General features: G+C 33.5%; 2 protein-coding genes, 1 long non-coding RNA gene and 1 other non-coding gene across 4 annotated transcripts; 2 read left to right on the top strand and 2 right to left on the bottom strand.

Moving 5' to 3' along the window:
* Window positions 1–207: 207 nt before the first annotated feature.
* On the bottom strand, window positions 208–3,210 carry AOR (Oxidoreductase, zinc-binding dehydrogenase family protein). The gene is made up of 4 exons (XM_018115955.2): window positions 2,702–3,210; window positions 1,659–1,982; window positions 905–1,064; window positions 208–595 (listed from the first exon to the last, which is right to left on the bottom strand). The coding sequence occupies exons 1-4, from the start codon at window positions 3,116–3,118 to the stop codon at window positions 330–332; spliced, it is 1,167 nt and encodes a 388-aa protein (XP_017971444.1). The 5' UTR covers window positions 3,119–3,210; the 3' UTR covers window positions 208–329.
* On the bottom strand, window positions 2,382–2,455 carry TRNAT-AGU (transfer RNA threonine (anticodon AGU)). The gene has a single exon. It is a non-coding gene; the product is annotated as a tRNA-Thr (tRNA).
* Window positions 3,211–3,379: 169 nt separating the features above from the next.
* LOC18609460 (Nucleic acid-binding, OB-fold-like protein) lies at window positions 3,380–8,757 on the top strand. The gene is made up of 3 exons (XM_007044579.3): window positions 3,380–3,516; window positions 4,147–4,377; window positions 8,075–8,757. The coding sequence occupies exons 2-3, from the start codon at window positions 4,155–4,157 to the stop codon at window positions 8,263–8,265; spliced, it is 414 nt and encodes a 137-aa protein (XP_007044641.1). The 5' UTR covers window positions 3,380–3,516; window positions 4,147–4,154; the 3' UTR covers window positions 8,266–8,757.
* Window positions 8,758–16,339: 7,582 nt separating this feature from the next.
* Window positions 16,340–21,360, top strand: LOC148764291 (uncharacterized). The gene is made up of 2 exons (XR_016024758.1): window positions 16,340–16,533; window positions 20,874–21,360. It is a non-coding gene; the product is annotated as an uncharacterized LOC148764291 (long non-coding RNA).
* Window positions 21,361–22,250: the final 890 nt, after the last annotated feature.

The raw sequence follows: 22,250 nt of genomic DNA, 5'->3' as shown, positions 1-22,250 counted from the left end.
GTGAATATACATATATAGCATTACGGCATTCTATCAGAACCAAAGGCCTTCCATTGCGTAAAAATGCAGCTTGATAATGTGACACTTTATCTGGATAATGAAGGCTAACTTGACCTTTTCATTCCTTTAAAGAAGAGGATAGTTTTGTGATTCTTCATTCTTCAAACTTAACAAGAAATCTACCAAACACCAAGGAAACGTATTAAGTAGCATGCAAAATCTCATAACGTCTTATTCATTGATATAAACTGGCATTTGTTGTTCTTAATTAACCATAGAGGGACTTGCAGCATGCAATACAAAATGGCTGTTTCTTTGTTCTACTGGATTTATGGGACTGGGTGTATAACTACCTTTCCAACAGCACGATTGGTTTCAATGTAAGAGAAAGCCTCAGCAACCTCAGCAAATGGGAACGGCCCCTTGGGATCAACAACTGGCTTCACTTTTCCACTCTCTAAATATGGATTTAGTTTCTTCAGAACCTCTCCATTGGAAGTAACCACAAATCTGAAACCAGGAGGTGTGACAGCACCAGTTAGGGCCACAACACTGCCACCTTCTTTCACTGCCTTGACTGCCCTATCACATTGCCCTGTAATCAAAAAGGAAAACAATCACTTATGCAAACAAATCCCCATAATTTAAATGGACAAAGAAATCTAAATTCCATTTAGAGATGCAATGCACAAAGCAGAGTTTACAGACACTTCTTTTGTAGCTCTAGCACTAAAGATTACAGTAATAATGTTTTTGGCAGACTGAATTTCTAGAATACGAGTAACCTTGTACGACTGACTCACTGAGACAATCAGGTATATCCTCATTACGTTTTCTAATGATCCTTTGTGACTGAAATGATGCTAATACTCTTCCAGAAAGAACACTTATCGTAAAATCATACCAATGGCATCATAGACTACATCAAATTTTTCTGGTAAATCTTCAAAGTTCTCCTTTGTGTAATCAATAGCCAAGTCAGCACCTAAGCTCTTCAACAATTCAAGTTTTCCGGTACTCGAAGTGGCTGCAACTTTTGAAGCACCAAATACTTGTTTCGCTAACTGCACAAATGAGAAGAAGATCAGTGTAGAAAAGCTAGAATGCACAAAGCCTAGTGTGTAACAATCTAATAGCTTCATAATAACAGTGGCGTGCTATTCCAAACTTTTGAGGCAAGTCCCTGAATCTTTTAAGAAGAATTTGACTTGAAGCTTAGAAGACAATATTTATGCTTGACCACACCAAGCAAACTGACTACCTCTTTCAGAATTTGACTAACTATCAAAACACAACATATGATGAGTAACAGAAGGCAGAAAAACATAAGAGATTGAGCAGAAATAAAAAGAAATTGAATTTGTTATCATTAACCATTTTGATCTGTGAATTGAGTCAAATAAAATGACTATCAGGGATGATATGAGCCAGTTAGCTCAACTGCTTAACAGAATCGTACTGAACATAAGCAAATTGAAGACTCAGTAATGCCAAGCGCAACGAAAAAGAGTAAAAGACATTCTTCATGTAGGCATTCAACATTCATAAGATAAAATTAGGTTTTCTCACACAAGATTTCTGTTACAAATCTAAATTGATTTTTTTTGTTTTTCGGGCAGTGGCAGGCCAAAATGATCCATGATTATGGGATGACATACCTGAATCACTAAGCTTCCAACACCACCAGCACCATTCAAAACAAGAATGGATTTACCAGCTGAAAACCCAGTCCTCTCAAGACCCTCATAGGCCGTCTCAAAAGCAAGAGGAAGTCCAGCAGCCTGGGCAAAATCCAGATTCTTGGGCTTTAATGCGAGCAGCTTCTCTTCAACGGCAGTGTACTCAGCAAGGGAGCCAAACTGTTTAGGCCCTTCTAATGCTTTCTCATTTATGTTTCCATACACTTCATCTCCTTCCTTTAGCTCCTTTACTTGACTTCCAACCTTTACCACAACACCAGCAACATCATAGCCTGGAACAGTCTACACGCAAACCAAGTTAAAGAAAATTCCATAAATTTGCAGATTAAAAGAGCCATGACAAGCAACATGCTTATATCATGTTAAACAGAGTTACAGAGATACAGATAAAAGAAATCCTTCAGTAATAGATAGAATATGCAAGCACACCAACAAGGGAAGAAAAACTGAGGGTAATTAAATTCATTATTTTTCGTACTTTTCTCTTCAAATTCATACTTCTAAAACAATCTGGCAATCAAAGTCAGTGTATGAATAACAATATAACAAAAGTTTTCAATTTTATTTCCTCTTAATAAAGGTTCAGACTTTCACAAAGACATCCTTTGAACTTGTTGTCTAGCATCTGTCATTGGATAGCAGCAGAAAACTGAAAAGTTGCAATACAAAATGAATAATATTTGCTTTCATTGAGAGTCGAACTCAAGACCTCCCGCTTACTAAACGGGTGCTCTAACCGACTGAGCTATGAAAGCTATACAAAGTTAAGAACACTGTTACAGTTACGTCTGTTATACCATCTCCAACTGAAATTTGAGACTTTACCAACAGTCTCACGCCTCTTCCAATGGCAAAGCTATAATCACCCAAATTGAATCCTACTCTAATATTCCCACATTTCCTTAGCAACCAAATTAATCCCAAAAGAAAATTTTGCATGAAAACTAAGGATAAAAAGAAACACTAAATGAAAAAAAAGAAAAAGAGAGAAGGAGAATTACGGGAAGAGGAGAATCGGTAGCCTTAAACTTGCCCTGTCTTCTCTTGCCATCAACAGGGTTAAGGGCAGCAGCAACCACTTTGATCAAAACCTGATCCTCCTTCACTCGAGGAACCGCCACTTTCTCATCAAACTTCAAAACATCAACACCTCCATATTCCCCATATACCCAGGCCTTCATTTCACTAGGCACAACCGTCGCTTTGGCCGCTTCAGTAGAAGCAGGTGCAGCAGATTGAGAATTTGCAGTGACCCTTAGTGGAACGTAAGAGAATGAAGGTGGTGCACCCCTTAGAAGAGAGCTGGTACCGCTTAGTTTCCTTCTGTTTTCCGGGAAACCGAAGGAACGGTTGAAAGAAAGCGGTGGAGAAGTGAAAGTCCTAAGCTGAGGAGTCGTTGATGGAAGCGTGGCTTTCATTTTTCCACTTTGCTCAGAGCCTCAACCCAACCAACGGCCTATCTCTTCTGTTTTTTCTCTCTCTCTCCTTATTTCTGGTTTACAAAATAAAATCCCACGCTAGTATATATTGTTTCATTCTGTTTTTGCTGAGCCCGTACGGAGGGGAAACGAAAACATCAGCAATATCAAACGACACCGCTTTATGTTTAAAATTAAAGTCAGAGATGATACGTGTACGGTAAAGATTTGTCCTAGTCGAATAGGCGATCAACGGTGGATATTGATGCGCAAACCTTTCCTTCCAAGAGCCGACTTTAACTGCCAACTGCTAAGCTTTGTTCCTTAAACAGATCTCTCTCTACCTTAACTCACTCTCTCTAATCCCCGATTCGATTTCGCTCTCCAAATCTCCAAGGGTAACTTCGAAACCCCAAAATTTTTAACTCTCACATTATTCTTTAAATTTATTTTCTCTCCAATTTGCTGTTTTTCCTTTTCGTTTATACTATTTCATTTGATTATTTCACCATTGTTCGTTAACATTCTGTTAAATTATCAAAAACAAGAATCAGAGGACTCTGATTCGTTAGATTTGCTTCCTGTTGTTCTCTGATCTGTCTGTTTTTCTATGAAAATCTGTGATGTTTAGGGAAAAGTTAGGGATTTTACTGTTCTATCTAAGATTATCGATAATGATTAGAGCTCTCCTTTTTTATTAGATGGAATTTCGCGTTGCTTAGATCCAAGAATTGCCTTTGGACGCTAAATTTAACTGCTTGTTTTTACAACCAACTGTTTGGATCATGAATTTTGTTATAAAATCAATCGGAGTTTCAAATCATTTTTTCCATATAAATTTGTATGTTTAGATTTGAAAAATATTAAATGTGGAATGTAGTAGAGCATCTGCTATAATGCCCCCACTTCTTTCGTGGTTATATGGCTTACTTTAGTGTGGTGCAATTTTTGTTTTTCAATGCTGGTTTTTCTTGTGGTTTTGCCGATAACCTTAATCTCTATTTCTTTTATTTTTTATTTTTTGAAAGGTATTGAAATGGCGGAATCAAAGTCTGGATTGAGAAAACCTGTTTTTACCAAGGTTGACCAACTTCGTCCGGGGACTAGTGGCCACACTCTTACTGTTAAGGTTGTTAGTACGAAGATGGTATTGCAGAAGGGTCGTGCTGATGGTCCTCAAGTTCGCCAAATGCGAATTGCTGAATGCTTAGTAGGGGATGAGACTGGAATGATTATCTTTACCGCTAGGAATGAACAAGGTATTTTCTTTATAATCTTCTCCCGGCAAGTTTTAATTTAGGGAATAGATTTACTTTTATTATTGGCAGAGGTCTCATTTTCATTCATCTAACTGTGTTGCTTTTGTCTATTTTTATGGTTGGAATAATGGTTAAATTTACCACTTTACGTTAGATTTTTTGGTGCAATGTGCCACTCTACCCTGATTTTTGGTGCAATCTCACCATTTGACTATTAAAAGTAGATGTTAACCGTTATAGATGGTGATATAGTGTTTGTTTAAAATAAAATATTCAAAATATATATTTTAACAAAAGAAACTCAGTGGCGTTTTTGGTATTTTTTATTTTAAAAATTCGAATTATTTTTACTTTTGATTTAAGTATTGATATTATCCCTAATTGGTGTTTGGAAAAAAAATGCTATTTTTTTAACATAGCAAAAACTAATGGAATAATTGTAATTCTTAATGCAATATGCCTTTTTCATCCAAATAATGGCAAAATTGCACAAAAAATTGGGGTAGAATGGTAACAATGCAGCCAAAAAAAGTAGAGTGGTAAATTTGGAGCCCCTAATTTAGTTATCCCTTTTATGTTTGATTGTATTTTCTGTTATGCAATTTTGTTGTCACTCGTCACTTTCTAAATTGTTTTTTTTTTTTTTCTATTAGGCGAGTAAAGGTTTCATATATTTAAACTGCTGGGACTGTGTTTGATTTGATTATATTGTTTATTCTTTTGTGGAAGGAAAGAAGTATAGATTAGGAATTGGGAATTGCTTACTCTTAACATAGTTTAGTTGACTAGGAGGTCTATTTTGGGGTTACTAATAGTGACATTGAATGAAATAAATGCTAGTTGCGCTGATGTAGAACAAATAATTCGGAGTAATAACATCCAACAATAGTATGAAAATTTCAATTGTATAAACTCAAATCTCAATGTTAGATAATTAATAATCAAAATCAAACCGCCAAATTTAATAAACCTCTTTCTCTCTCTCTCTCTCTCTCTATATATATATATATATATATTGAGTTTATAGTTGATGCACTAATAATGTAAAGCTTTTATACGCACCCTGGCTATCAAATGATGCCACATTATTATATAAATAAATTTAAAACTTTTAAGGCTTAAAACTAAAATTTTTCTTTTAGAAATACATAAAAGATAAATAAAACTTTCTTTTTCCTCTCCAACTTCCTCAACCGTTTCTTTTGTTCTTCTCTTTTTTTATCTCTCTCCAACTCCATCTTCTTCTCCTCTTCTTCCATTCAGAGCAAGTTTGGGATTATTTAGGAATTGGGATTATTTTTCAGCCTTATTCTCGATTGTGAGTTGCATTTGTGCACAATTGAATGACAAGTGCTCAATCTCACATCTGTTCTATTGGTTAACTGTGACATTCCTTTTACGCCAATCTGTGGCTGAAGAGGAATAGCTATAAACTGACAGATATCTGGATTAATATTGTTTATTTAATTCTAGAAATTCTTGAACAGGAAAACTTTTTACTTTGTGCTATAAGCAAAGCAAACAACATTGCTGAATAGTCAAGCCAACTAGTTAGGCAACATAAATATTAATTTATATGTTTTAGTCACAAAGGCAAGTAATTTTTAAGAGGATACTCAATGATTAAAATCTGAAATTTCAATATGAAAGCTTCTAGTTGGGAAGGAGAGAATTATATCACATTGTAACCCAAAGCCCAATGTAGCAATCACTTAAGAAATATATCACTAGAGCCAATAGGTAAAAGTTACCTTGAAGCCTTTGATTATCCTAGTGTTCTTGAAGTTGCACAATTTTCTCAAATTTGCTCTTAATGGAAGAAGAAGATGGAGTTGGAGAGAGATAAAAAAAGAGGAGAAGAATAAAAGAATGCTTGAGAGGGATTTGGAGAGAGAAGAAAAGAAAATTGTATTTATCTTTTATGTATTTTTTTTAAAAATTATTAATATCTGGTTTTAAGCCTTAAAAATTTTAAATTTATTTTTATAATGATGTGACATCATTTGATGGATTGACAGTGTATAGAAGTTATACACTGTCAATGCATCAAATATATATATATATATATAAACTTCATTAACCTAGGTTTTATGCTTATAGAGAACAAAGCTTACCTAACAAACAAATAAAGTACAACAAAATAAACCAAATAAATGCCAATTACCTTGGTTCTCTCCTACAACGTAATGCAACACAGCAGATTCCCCAAACAGTGATTCCCTACTGCAGTTTGACCATTAGTAGGACATTCTTGCATATACATGGATTAACTTCATCAACCTAGGTTTTAAGCCTATAGAGAATAAAGCTTACCTAACTAACAAATAAAGTACAACAAAATAAACCAAATAAATGCCAATTAGCTTGCTTCTCTCCTACAACACAATGCAACAGATTCCCTAAACAGTGATTTACTACTTCAGTTTGACGATTAGTAGGATAGTCTTGCGAGTTTTGAAAGAATGTCTATTCTAGTCCTAAATTTAGGAAATAGGATTTAATCTATTTATGAGTTTTGGGATTAAGACGAAATTTGCCATTATGCTATCGGTTAATGTTAAATTTTGTAGCTGTAATTTCATTGAATTTTGCTACTATACTTCAAATTTTATTGACTATTGGATAAAAAGTGATGAAAATCAATGAAATTTGCCACTTGCATTAATGGAGTTAATTTACATACTTTAAATATTGTTAAATTGGCTTAAAACCTAGGTTGATGAAGCTTATATATAATTGATTAATGAAATTAGATTTGGAGATTAGGTTTTGATTAATGATATTTGATATTGAGATTTGAGTTTATACTACTGAGATTTCCAAACTATTGTTGAGTGTTATTTCTCTGGATTGTTTGTTTTACATCATACTTCTTTCGCTATCACATATTATTAGTGTAAATTGGTCAGGTTAGTGTTCAGATTCCATGGCTGATACAAATTCACACTTTTCAGTGGTATTGTCTGTTTAATGGTATGTATACTTGTAGACATACATGCAAGATATGGTGATTTTTATCCATTCACTATTCCTCCTCATGTCTTTTAGAAACTTTATAAACATATAACACCAATTCTTTGATGCTGTTCTGAGAATATTGGGCATGACAGTTGAGCTTGTGATGTGCCACAGCCAGCTCTATAGTTCCAAAACTGGCATGGTTACTGATACTTATAAGGAAACAGAATTGCACATTTAAAGTATGATAATTTTGGTTTTTGTTTCTAGATGGAGTAAAAATATTCCGAGTAGTCTCCTTCAGACAAGGCTTCCAGGCTGTATTTTATTTATCGGTAGCTATATAAAAAATTTTAGTGCTAAAATTCCATTCACATCTACTCATTGCAAACAATTTATGGCATCAATTATAATGCCAGAGCTTATTGGTGTCTTGTTGAGTGTAGATAGATTACAGTTGAGGTGTTCAAGTGCATTCTGCTGCATATACTTTGATAGTGTTCAAAATTTTGTTTCCCTTTCTTTCTTCCTGATGCAAAACCTCTTTTCGGATTTAATTTGAATTGTGGAGGAAACTTGATGTGAAATCTTGCCAGATAGTGATTAGAAATATGTATCCTCAATCTTTTGAAGGTTTCTGCGAATGGTGTTATCAGATAGTAAAGACAAGGAACCATGTTTTATTTATTCAATGATAAAGTCTGTTAACTAGAACTAACATCATCTTTTTATTTTGTAGTGGACTTAATGAAAGAGGGTACTACTGTAACTCTTCGTAATGCGAAAATTGACATGTTTAAAGGATCAATGAGGCTTGCAGTGGACAAGTGGGGTCGTGTTGAGGTCACTGAACCTGCTAGTTTCACTGTGAAAGAAGACAACAATCTGTCACTGATTGAGTATGAACTGGTTAATGTTGTTGAAGAGTGACCTTTCCGGTTGGTGTTTGCTTTGCTTCTATATTGTCATCCAAGAATAAATTAACTCCACTAAACGTGTTACTTTGGTCTACGGGACATCTCATCTTCAAAATGCTCATGGAAGTTCACTTTTAGAAAGAAGAAATCTGGAAGCTAGTGTAGTACTCCTCGAAGTTGCTTCTTGCCCCTGCAGCAGATCCAGCAGAACCTTTTGGTTGGACCTCCAAACAGATGGTGATGGCTGTAAATTTTAGAGTTGAAAACAGCTGGCTTTTGGAACTTGCTTTCCTTTGTTGACTTTTTTTTTTTTTTTTAATTTTGCGGGCAGCCACTGTTGTTTGGTTTTTAGATCATACTTAAGAAGTTTAATATTATAAAATGTATGCTTACATGCTTGATACGACTCTTTCAATATCTTGCTTGCCTAACCTTTCCAAGTTATGTCTAAGTGATTTGGTGTAACGTATTTCATTTTATAACTTGATAATGGCATTCTATGCTACTCTCTAGCGTTTCACTTGACGAGCATATATTTTTATAGCTGGTGCTTGCTTCACTGGTTATAAATATGTAATTTTTATTTTTCTCAAACCGTTGGTTTCGGAGCTTAGATCCTGGATAACAGTTGACTTTAGGATTGTAGAGTTGGGTATTGGAGGACTCGGTTGCTTATTGGAAGTCATGTATGTAGGGTTGGTAAAGTAGATTCTAATTTCAAATGTGGTTTTAACTTGAAGAATTTGATTCAATTCAATTTAATTAGAAAAAATTTTAATCTTGAATAATTTGAATTCGAATGACTCAAAAAATTAATATAAAATTAAATAATTTATTTAACTTGGATTTAAAAAAATCAATAATTTGAGTTCAAAATAATTGGATGCCAATGCCTGGGTTTAAATCTGACCCATCCCTACATGAAAGGGTTCCAAAGATTTGAGAATTCTAACATAGCCGAGCCGATTATTTATTTCATAGCATTTAATTATAAACGAACAACAATCATATTCACATGTTTTATGTTTTTTGGTACAGGCAAAAAGTCTACCCCAACCCCAATTGCAGAAGACTTGGGAGATTACTAGTCGAGTAGAGGATGCAAAGGCCCAAATTACATGGGACAATACTGGTCGAAACTGAAAGCTGCCCCCCGTATACATTGTCGGAAACTGCTAGTTCTTGATGAACTGGCAGTGCCTGTCAATTCCCCCTCATTTAAAAAGAAAATTGGATAACACAAGGAGCAAGAGAGAGAGAGGACAATAAAAATAAGGAGGAATATCAAATACGTGACGTCTAGAAGTTGGGTGCCTTCTTATTTACAAAAGCCTGGGATTTCCTTACCCTATTGAATGACTTGGCTGGTGTTCTTGGCTTGACAACTTTAACACTTTTTACTGGTTTTTTTGTTGTCTTTTTTCTTTTCTTAAACCTAGTACTACACGACAAGGGCAGAGTTACAAGATTAACCAAGGCCACGGCTTACCAAGAAACCATAGTGAGACCGACAGCTTTCACCACCAGCTTTGTCTGCGCATAATTGTGGGACTCCGCGCGCGTCCCAAACATTATCATTTTATCATGCCTTTCTCTCAATAAACCATAGTGAGAGGACCACTCACATGGCTGATAATGAAAAATAATGAATGGCACACATGATCATGGAAAAAGGAGTATGTAAATGTGCATGCCTTAAGTAGACCGGTCAAAATAAGCCCGATGCATTGGGTCAGGTCATTTTTTATTAAATATGAGATGGGAGGAGCTTAAAAATTTAAGTTCATTTTAAAATCAGATCTGAATGAGTCAACCCATCTGATCAGTGGATTAGGGTGGGTTGGGGCGGGCCAACTTTGTGGTTCAAAAAAATTTAATAATTTTATATATTTAATTATATAAAATTAATAATTTAGTTATAAATAGTATTACTTATTTTATATATTTTAATATTTTTAATCTTTACTTGTTAAATTAATAATTTTAGTTTAGATTAAAACTTATTATCTCTTTTTTTTTTTTGGGTAATGAATATTAGATGATATATTGATAATGATTCAGATCTTAAGATATCATTGCAGTCTAAATAAGATTTAAATATTTTACTTGAGGATGAGGATTGAGGAGGATATAAATGAGTCTTGAAGTTTTTATTATTTGGTTATATACTTATGTTTATACGATAGTAGTTTGTGTTAAAAATTTAAACTTTATTTATGTAATTATTTGTTTATTTATATTTGATGTAATTTATTTGTAATTAATATGTTTTTATATTCAATTTATGGATTAAATTATAGAACAATTTTATTAATAAAAAATTTATTAGGTGGAATTATAAAAATAATTTTTTTTTTGAAAAAAAAGAATGAGCTGGCTCAACCCGACCCATGAGTTAACAAGGGGTGAGTAGTTAGAGTTTTGATAACTCATGTAAAAAATAGATTGGTTTTGCCCAACTCATATTTTTTCAACCCACAATAGCTTAGGCAATGCCAGCCCATATTGACACCTCTAACCTTAGCCTTAGGCCTCAACATAAATTCATAAACAGACATGGATTTTAATTTGTATGTATATATATGCTGTTACGACCGATTGATGTGATGTAAACATAAGACAAATTGGTAACGTCGCAACCATATGAATTTTTGATTCTCTGCCCAATGGAAATCAAGAAAGAAATAGAGATTTCTATTTATTCTAACGAAATTAAATCCCCCCTCCAACAATACACGCTGTTGTCTTTTGCTGTCTTCTTTAATTCGTTTCAGAAAGTTATTTGTTTCCATACTTTATATTGTCAATGAGTACGACTTGGATGTTGATTGATTAAAAATTAAGCACGATTTGCTGCTTGCAACACTTACTGATTGCAATGTTTGGTTAGAGCAGATTAATAAGATACATGTGCATATATATATGCATATGTATGTATAGAATATTCTAACGCCCGCCCCTTGATGCAGAGAATTATTTTTAAGTGTTTTCCTCCTAATAATTGTACTTGCTGCCTTGTGGTTCAAGTGCAGTTTTGCTTTATGTTCCTTTACAAAAATTAATGCATGCAGCACTTTGTGGATACTCAAATTGTTGGACGTGATCGTGTTTGGTTTTTGTGGGCCTTGAAACAAGCACATCTAAAATTTCTTAATAACGATGATGGGATATTCTGATCATAATGAATCAAGGAGGTCATCTAACCTTTCCAAGTCAAGTCTAATCTAGATGCAAAGCAAAATTCACACCAATGGTTCTTATCCAAAAGTTATAATTGTGCGTAACAAAGCCAAATGGGCACTTTACCCTGCTAATAGTTGATATTTTTGTGGTAGGTCCATATATATATATATATCCGTCAAATCTCATTTCTGACTTACTTTCATGGCCATGTACCTAGTTACAAAGAACAAATTATGAAGCTGCTTTTATTATTTCTCACCAACTCTATTGCACGTTTAGACACGGATTCCCACTTTGAGGGGTCACTGCTGCACTTGGAGAATTAAAGGAGGAGAGACCAAGTTGGATTCAGTAAAAGTGCTCTTTGCGGATCATCATATTTTGGTCCTACCATGTCAAATTGGAAATCGTGACACATTCATGGCGTTTCTTCAACGTATATCAGAAGCCATAGTAAAACTCAAAACTTTAAATGCTAATTAATTTCTTTTTCTTGAATCCCTTGCTTAAAAGTGGAATGTCGACAGGAATTAATTATTTGGTATGTAGAATGTTTCACGTAGCAGAAGTTTATATAACGAGTGGATAATGCCTTTAAAATATTAAAGTGAATAGAATTTGATTAAAGGCTGCTTAAATAGAGGCAACTTTATTCTAGGTTCTGGAGCCTCTTCTTCCTAGATAATGCAAGAAATATGGTTTTCATCGGCACTCTTTGGCTCTGAGTTGGGTATCTGAAACATTGGAACTCAAGGATAATCTTGTTTGCTTACCCTAGCTAGCTCAGAAAAGCAGCAAACATGTGCAGAAAATGCGTGTGTTCTCTCTCTCTCTCTCTCTCTCTCTCCCATTTGTATCTTCTCAATAGTGCTTGTCCATCAACTCATGGCAATTCCTGATCAATGAAATAATGCTCTGCAGGAAAAGAAACAATTAGGTAATCGATATAAAAAATGTGGGAGCAACTCTTTTTTGTTGGTAGAATCTTTAATTTCCAAATTCAGGCTTTGGAGTCTTTACTTAATGATAACAACTTGACCAGTTTTTCTTTGAAAGGAGTGGCAGTGCATGTGAGAGCACATGAGGTTTAAGAAGCTAATGGAAACTTTGAGGTCCACATTGTGGACTTCCTTAATCATCCAAAGAATTTCATGTTTTTTTTTTATATATTTTAATTTTTTTCCTATATCAGATAACTATATATCTTTCTCTCTTCCATGCAAGAGAAAACCTTTGAAATGCTGAGAATCTTTGTTTTAGGAGAAATGGGGATATCAGCTTTACACTAAATCCACATTGAAAATGTTTATCTTAATCACAATCAAAGATATTTTATACACTTGTTTAATCTTTTTTAGTGTTCAGCAACAGCTAAGAGTCAGATGTTGGTCTCCGCAATATATATGCCTTTCCTCTTAACGGGAATCATCATTACAAAACTGTAGTCAACCAAAGGAATTTCTACGGATTAATTTTGCATTATCCGTTGTTTTTAAATCCTTGGATCCGCTTAGATTCCAGGATTTCAACTACTAAAATAACAAATGATTAAGAGGAGAAAATAAATTACAAGATACAATCTGGAAGGAGGGTGTATTTAATTTGTATTTCAAACTACTTTTTGCCAGCGAAATTTATCTCTCTTGGTAACTTATATTAAGCATGTGGGTTTGGACTTCTGGTACGTAACTGATGATCATATTAGTATTGGTTGAGAGTCAAACAAGTTGCATCTTTTTACACAAACATGCAGACAATTTTGGGGACTGTAGATATACAGAGAACATGAATCCCCACAGGGTCTGAAAATCTGCGCTTTGGGGTTTTTCTTTTTTTTTTTTTTTTTTTTGAATCTGTGGGACTGGGCTTCGAACTTCTCAACAGTGTGCTTAACTGCTCATGTTCCGCACACATGGTTTACAGGCATGATATGTGTGGTCCATTAGCATTAAAAGGGAATTTAAAAACAGAAAAAGAAAACCCCAAACACATTACATCAATTGTAAGTCATGATATGAGATGATTACATGACAAATTGACAAATATTGAAAGTAGGAATCAGCTTCCTCTTTTCCCATTTGCTCCTTTCTTAACTTTTGCGATCAGTTGGTGGGTGGAGAAAGAGAAATACATATATGGAGGCTTTGTTTGGAGCCTTCCACCCTTTTTCTTGGTAAAGGAAAATTGGAATTTCAACAAAGGAAAGGACACACCATCATATATACTTACGAGTTTTCCATCTCAATATTGTGTAATTTATTTTCAATTACAACATCATATATATTTCCATTAGGACATAGATAGAGCAGCCGCATCCTCAAGCTCTATTGGGAAGTATATATTAATCAATTTAGGTCCTTCTAAATGAAAGAATGGAAAATATTAGTAACTTGTGATAAGTTCCCTGTTGCATAAAAACAAAAGAGTCTTTATCACTAACAAGGGCACGTGAGTAGGTGTTTGAGATCGTGAACCAGAAAGTAGTGACATGAAAAATAACTTGGATATGGGGTTGTCATGGTGGGGATTCAACATTCAAGGCCAAGGCTAAAAAGAAAGGGAGAGAAAAAGAGAGAGTTGTACGCGGTTTTTGGGGGATGTCTTTGATGCAAGGAAAAAAACAAGATTGTGTAATAAAGAAAACGCGGAGGGGCAGCAAAGCAGCTCCAAGAGGGCACTAAAACAATGGAACGATTTCTTTGGACTCATATGGGAGTATACTATTTTATATATTTTTTTTCTTTGCAATTCTCATATACCACACAAAAACATACAACAGACACATATTATTTAGCTATTTTCTTTCTTTCATATATTTGAATGGTGATTTTTGGTGGCATTTCTATACCTATATGGTAGGATTTTGTTTGGACTTGGATAAGATATAAAGATAAGTTCACACGACAATAGTTCGCTAATAGCTTTGTTCTTTTATGCTCTTGAAAATTTGAGAAATAGAAAATTGGAATAGAAGGGGAAATGGAAAGAAATGAATGGAAAAGACTTTTCTAGTTATTTCGTTGAATAAAAGGAATCAATTATAAACTTGATAAATCAAGATTTGACACGTAACTAAATATATTATGTGTGTTAATAACATAAAATATCATGATTTGTTTGATTTATGATGGATTGATAAGTGTCATAGATAAGTAAAGCTTATATATTTAGTAAAATTTTGACTATATATAGTTAACTCTGATAGACGTCTCCTTTTATTTCCTCCTATTCTTGAAGGATTTAGATTTTAAATGTTTAAAAAATGTAAGTTTTTCAACTTTTTTATGTAAAAAACATTATGATTTGAATAAAAAATCTTTATCTTGTTTCACGAATATCTTTACTACTTGAGTTACACCCATGTGAGAAGTTTCTCATTTTTGTTGTTCACCTTATTGCTTTTTACCAAATTTTAAAATATGATGCTAGCTAGAGAAAGAGTTCAACCAATCTAACTCTAGAATGAATAATGTTTAAACTAGATAAAGATCATAAACACTCTAAAAAATTAAATAGTCACATCAATAAAATTCACATACACTAACAAACGAAAAAAATTTGAACTTCAAAATTTTCAAATACTTTAACCTATCATTTTATGAATGTGATGAATGGATTTTTTTTTTGAAAAGTATAAATATTGACTTCATTAATAAAGATTACATTACAAAACACAACAATGGTAACGGTAGTAGTGCAGGTGGCACACAGGGGGCATCAAACTCCCCACCTACAGATACCCTAATGTATAAGAAACATAAAATCAACCTGTATCAGTTGTGTCTGAAATCAAGCTAAATAAGATATTCACTTCTCATTGTTGTTCAACACATTCTGGTAGGACTCCTAGGCTCACAAATCGGTATCATCGCACCACCACAGACTAAACTATCCCCCCTACAACATCCAATGAATTTACAATAACACAAGTAACTTATTTGTTCACACCACTACTTTTTTCCTGCCTAGTCAACACAGATTTAGACAACTAGCACCGCTCAATAGCCATATCCCGAGCATACCGCGACCAACATGAAACAGCAAAACTCACCTCACGCATACTCGTTGCTTGTATCCATTTCATACATATCCATGAGCAATAGTTGTGTCCTAGTTACCTCATTTTTTTCCAATTGCTCTACAATTTCATTTGCTTCCTGTGGCACATGATTGATCTGCTAGCTCTTTACCTTACGCTTGCACACCTCTGTGTGCAACATCGTCCTCCTCAGTCTCCATAGCATTGTTTTTGGATTCTTTACTCGCATCTGTTTCATACACATCAATGAGCAACGGTTGTGTCTATTTACCCCCCTTTTTTTTTGGCAATTGATACAATTTTGTTTGCTTCTCATGGCACTACAAAAATATAGGGTTTTACCAACAAAAAATTTTTCGTCAGTAAAATTCATCAGCAATTATCGACGAAATTGTCTTTTAATTATTACCGACGAGATACTAACGAAATATCGACAAAATATACTAACGAAACTCAATCTACCGGTATTCCGTCAGCAATACAATGGTGTGAAATTAATGAAGGGCATGCCAAGATTACTGACCAAAATATTCTGTTGATAAAAGGGCTATTGATGAAATTTATCAACTAAATTTGTCGATAGAACATCAATCTAGTTAGAAATGATTTTAGAGTGTCAATGAAATTATCGATGAAAAATTTGTCGATAATACCATTGAACTTATTAGAAACGTTAGCGACTGATTTGTTGATGGAAATTCCATCAATAGTGTTATTGTTAATTATCAACAAAATTACTGAAAGAAATTTTGTTGGTAATTTGAACTTATAATCTCGATCGGGACAACCCACCCCCCCAACCCCCCCCCCCCCCCCCCCCCCACTTCCCATTTCTCTTTCACTCTACTCTTTCTTTCTCCCTTTCACACCTCTAAGCCCCCCCTTGCCCTATTCTCGCCAACTGGCCACCATTCCCTCCAATTAAAAAGTCCTCAACATTAGTTACCTTCAACCTACCCTGAGCGACGACATCTCTCCTTCGATTTGCTTCTCCCATTCGGGCTAGGTGGACATCTTTCCTCCAATTTGTTTCTCCTTTGATTTGCTCCAACAATCTAGGTAAGATTTTGTTTTAGTTTTCCCATTTAGTTGGCATGAAAAAGATTTTTTGCTTGTTGAGTTTTCCTATTCGGTTGCCTTGTTGGAGTTACTAAGTTGAGGGTTAAATTTTAAGGTAATTTTAAGGCAATTTTGCTTTAGATTTTAGCTTAATTGGACACTAGTTTCATGTTGCCTGTTTATAATTTTTGATTTTTGCAATTATTTTCATGGAATTTCCAACACTGGTTTATGGTTTCATGACTTTTGCCTGTTGAAGCTGTTCATTTTTGCCTATTGAGTTGAGGACGATTTTCTGCTTATGATTGAGTTTCTACTTATGTTTCAAGGAATGATAATTATGGATGATAATTGAGTTTCTGCCTACACTTGAAATTGTTAAAGTTGTTAAAGTTTCGGCCTATGATAATTGTTAAAATGAGTTTCTGCATAGGGATTTTACGTGAAGATGAATGAGCAATTTTGTTTTATAAGTAAATTTTAGGATAATGAGCAATTTTAGTTTAAAATCATAACATGGACAAATGGGTAATTTTATGATAATCCAAGTGAAGCACCTATGAAAGCCATTAATTTTCTTTTGTTACTAATTAATTAAATAGATTATGGATTAAAAGCCTGTTTGGTCTAATTTTTTTTTTAACTTAAAAGCTATTATGAAACTCTTATGAAAAATAATAGTTTAAAATTAAATTAAAACTATTTGGTAAGCTATTTGGCAAAATAAATTAAATAAGCTTTAATTTTAGTTAAAATTACCATAAAATATATTCATGTTATCTTCAATCACTTAATAATCTAAAATGGAATAAGTCTGCTTCGAGCTTATATATTATTTTCAGATGTTAAAATTAAAGAAATCCATACAGAAACGGAATAACTTTCAAACTTTTTAGAGCAATAATAGTATTAGGTTTTTATTAATCTAGTAAGCAATTGGATCATAATGCTTCAATTCCCTAAGAAAGAAAAGAAAAAAAATGATGTATTTGACATTAAAATCTTTTTTTTGTAAAGAAAAAAGAAAACCTTTAAATAATACCTTAATGTAGCTTTGAATTTTGGATCTTCTTTTTCTTAATCTTTGTAAGAACAAAAAAACCTCAACTTTTGCTATTCTGTTACTTAGATTTTCTTTTTCCTTTTTTTTCTAGTAATCTTTGTAGAAAGAGAGAGAGAGATCGTGATTTGTGTTGGAGAAAAGGTGAATTGTAGAAGAAGGGAGAGGAGAAGGAGATAAATTGAGAGAAAGGGTATTTCTTAAAAAGCTGACATGTTTTTAAAAGAAGATAAGGGAAAACTTTTTTTTGGAGTTTTTCTTTAAGCTCTTTTTTTTTTTAATTTTGTTCTTTAAAAATAAGTTACCTTGTTTTTTAAAAATTTCTCAAAATCCCTATTTGGCTTGGCTTGTTCTTTTAAAAGATAGATAAGTTAAAAAAATCAGGGAAAATAAACACTAAATAAAATAAATAATTCTTTAGGATTGTAATTAATTAAGTAACTAAGTAAATTAATTAATTTACTAATTACTATTTAGCATGAAATAATTTGATTGTTTAAATTAAATTATATTTTATTACTAATTACTTAAATAAATTTATTAATTAAATAAAATCAATAATTTATTAGGGATGTACTTAATTAAATAAGTAACATTTAAAAATTTAAAAAGCAATTAAATAAATTAAGAGTTATTATGTAATTTAATTAAATACGTAATTTTTGAATTTTTGTTAAATATATAGGATTTATTATGTAATTTAATTAAATACATAATTTTGGAAATTTAAAAATCAACTAATTTTATTAATTAACTAAAATTAATATTTAATTTTTAAGTAATTTATTTAAAAATTATGTATCACTTTGCTAATTATGTATACTGCAAGTATTACACTAAAGGAAAAAACATAAAAATAAACTTTCTTTGGAAGATGAATAAATTCTTAATAATTGTATTAATTATTTTTTGTTTATGTTTGGGTTAACATCTTTTAACAGTCAACATCATATATTTGTTACAATATTTTTTTCCCCAAATGGAAAGAGATAGGAGTTTGATATGTTCTCAAGTATATTCAAGTGGATTTTCAACGACAAATTTTGTGAATGGCGTAGATGAATTTAATTCATTTGCATTCAGTCAACCAAGATATGTGACTAATAATAAAATTAGATGTCTTTGCTCTCGGTGTATGAATAGCAAGTTTTTGCTTACTAATAAGGTTCAAAAACACCCATTTCGAAAAGGTTTTACCGGTGCGTATACAATATGGGATGCACATGGTGCATCACTATTTGCTGGACAATCAAGAAATTTTGTTGATGAGCAAAATGAAGTAGTTAATGAAGTCAAAGTAGAAAATCCATATGCTAAAATAGTTATGAATGCTTTACGACCGGAGTTTCAGTTCAATGAAGAGATTCGAAATGAACCAATCTTTCCTGAAGATCTAAATCTGAATGCTACATCATTCTTTTCAGTGTTAAATGATGTTGATGCAACTTTATGGTTCGGATGCAATAAGTACACAAAACTGTCAGCTATGTTCCAATTACTGAATGTGAAGTCAAAGTTTAATATGAGCGAGGCATGCTTTAATCATTTGATGCATCTAGTGAAAGAGATGTTTCCATTTGATGAATCATTACCAAAAAACTTCTATAAGATGAAAACATAACTAATGGAAGGTAGGCTTGATTATCAAAAAATTCATGCATGTAAGAATAATTGCATGTTGTTTTATAATGAATATTCGAAGTTGTTTTATTGTCCATATTGTGGTCATTCTTTGTATAAACCGAATATCAACGGGAAGAAGGGAGAACAAAATTCCTTATAAGATTTTACGATACTTTCTACTCATACTGAGATTGCAAAGACTATATATGTTAGAAAAACCAGCAAAAGACATGACATGGCATGCCACTCACCAATCCAATGATGGAATGCTTAGGCATCCTATTAATGGTGAAGCTTAGCAACACTTTAATCGCACCCATTAGTTTTTTGTTATTGAACCTCGTAGCGTTAGACTCAATTTATGTTCAAATGGTTTCAATTCATTCGAGTCGATAGCGAAATCGTATTTTGTTGGCCGATAATGCTCACTATCTATAACTTAACTCCGTGGATGTGCATGAAGCAATTATACATCTTTCTTATAATGGTCATTCTGGGGAGGACAAGTCCTGGATAGAACATTGATTTTTTCCTCCAACCTTTGATAAATGAGTTAAGGTTTTGTGGGATGAAGGTGTGGTCACGTACGATGCCTTTACTCACCAAAATTTTATTCTACGAGCAGAATTCCTATGGACCATTAATGACTTCCCTACATATGGTATATTATTTGGGTGGAGTACTCATGGACATTTATCATGTCCATATTGCATGGAACATGGAAAGAGTTTCACCTTGGAGTACAAGAAGAGGCTTTGTTTAATTTTTTATTGTCATCGGGAATTTTTGCCAATGAATCATCCTTTTTCATCGCCAAAGAGATAAATTTAAAAAACATGTAGAATGGGAACCCTTATTCCACGATTATTTGGTGCTAAGATCTTGGAATGATTAGAGTCAATTCCAAATATCATGTGTGGGACAAAGGTTGGCCATTAAAAGCTACCGAGTTTCGATCAAATCCATAATTAGGCTAAAAAATCATATTTTGAGAGTTACCATATTGGGATACGAATCTCATTTGTCACAACATGGGATGTTGTAGATGCAACAGAGGTTTGTAAAATATGGGAGAAGATTTGTAAAGGGTCTATTAGGGGATGAGAGTGAGAAGGTCAAAAGGGATGCAGGTGGCTCTAGAGTCGACAACTTATTTATGAAAGGTAAGTCGTGACCTTGGATCATTATAGAGGTATGGCACCGGTTATATGGTCCATGCTTGAGTGGGAGGCACGCACACACAAGGCCCAACAGAATTGCTTGACAAAGAAGGACGATGGTGTATCAAAACATACAAGCAGTTCTTTACCTTTTGCACTACACCAAAAGAGAATCGTACATGTTTTTATTGTAGTACTACAAAAATGATTCACTTTACTTGTTGTTCTTTGTGTTGTTAATGATTGCGTTATCATGCAATGATGTGGTTTTTATTCTTATTGTCTTCTGTGATTATAGTCTGAGTCCATGCAGAGACAAGTGACGTTCTCTAAGTTCTTTAAATGTAATCACAAGCAGGCAGAAGGTTACCAGTGAATTTGTAGACAACAAGTCCAAAGCTGTCAAATTAAGTGATAATATGTGTGTTTATATTCGATATATATGTTGCTTACCAATTAAATACCATAATAATTTTAATTACTTTTCTATTTGTAAGAATCATACGCTGTGGCTTTATCGCAAAAGTATGGTGATGAGATATCATCCCAATCGAAGTTTAATCTTGCAGCATGGGAAACAACAGTTGGAGGGCTGAAAACTACTCGAACCCACGTTTATGAATATAGCATCAGAGTCCTCGCTTTTACAGTTCTAGCTCCAGCAATGACGTTTGAGTCCGCTTGTGGTGTTAAGATTGCACGACCTCTTTTGCATTCTACACCTAAGCCCGAGGGCTATCATCAATTAGTTATTAACATTAATCACTTAATGACATCAATGGGCAATGTTAATCACTTGTTGTAGGTGATTGTTGAAAGGTTACTGCCTTCAAACTCCTCCACTTCTTCTCCATCACAGTAGTTGAGTCATTCGCACCAACCACAGCAACAACAAGACAAGTAGCCACCCCCTCAGTGATCAAATGTTATGTACTTCTTTGTATTTTCATTCTTTTCATAAACGTTAACATTGGATTTTTTTTATTTGTGTTGCTTATAGTTTGTATTACATTTTCATATTTTTTATAACATATATGTTTGTTTTTCAATAACAATATCATATAATAATTATAATACCAACAAGATCAAATTCAATTTTCAAGTAAAAAATCAATTTTGTAGTTATTACCAACGAAATTCATCCATTACCAACAAAGTTCATCAGTTTTGACAAAAATCATCTATTATCAATGAAGTTCATAACAACAATACTAACGGATTACTTGTGAATTCTAAGGCATATTTGATGGATATGGCTTTCAAGCTTCAAAACCAACTCTATTAGTGTTTCGTCTATAATCTGTCTGCAATGTAATCGCTAAATTCGCAAGGAAATTACTACAGATGTATTCCATCGTCGCTTGCTAATAGGCTATTTTGACGGATTCACTTCCATCAGCATTACTATCGACTGAAATAGTTGACAAAAATTTTCAATTATCGACAAATAGATTGGTTTATAGATCTGAATCTTTATCGACAAAAATACTGACGAAATATTCCATTACCGACGAATATGCCATTATCAATGATAATAATGCCACTGAAAGTTTTCGTCCGTAATGTGACATACTGACGGAGGCAAAAATATTATTAATGGAATATTCTATTGATAATAGCCTATTTTTTTATAGTGTGGCACACGATTGATCTCCGAACTCTTCACTTTACACTTTTTTTTGAATGGCCTCTTCACCTTACACTTGCATGCCTCTATGTGCAACACAGTCTACCTTAGTCTACATGGAGTTGTGTCGTGACGTGCAGGTCCGGGAACCCGTCCGCCAGACGCGGGCGAAAATTAAAATTCTCAAAGGTGTGGGAGTCGCCACCAATCTTTTTTATCTAGGTGTGATTGGTCACCTATTAACCCG

This window comes from Theobroma cacao, chromosome 2 (genome assembly GCF_053813885.1).
Source record: "Theobroma cacao isolate CCN51 chromosome 2, ASM5381388v1, whole genome shotgun sequence".
Lineage (NCBI taxonomy): Eukaryota > Viridiplantae > Streptophyta > Magnoliopsida > Malvales > Malvaceae > Theobroma > Theobroma cacao.
Note: the sequence above shows the minus strand (reverse complement) of the source record. Positions and strands in the feature narration are given on the sequence as shown.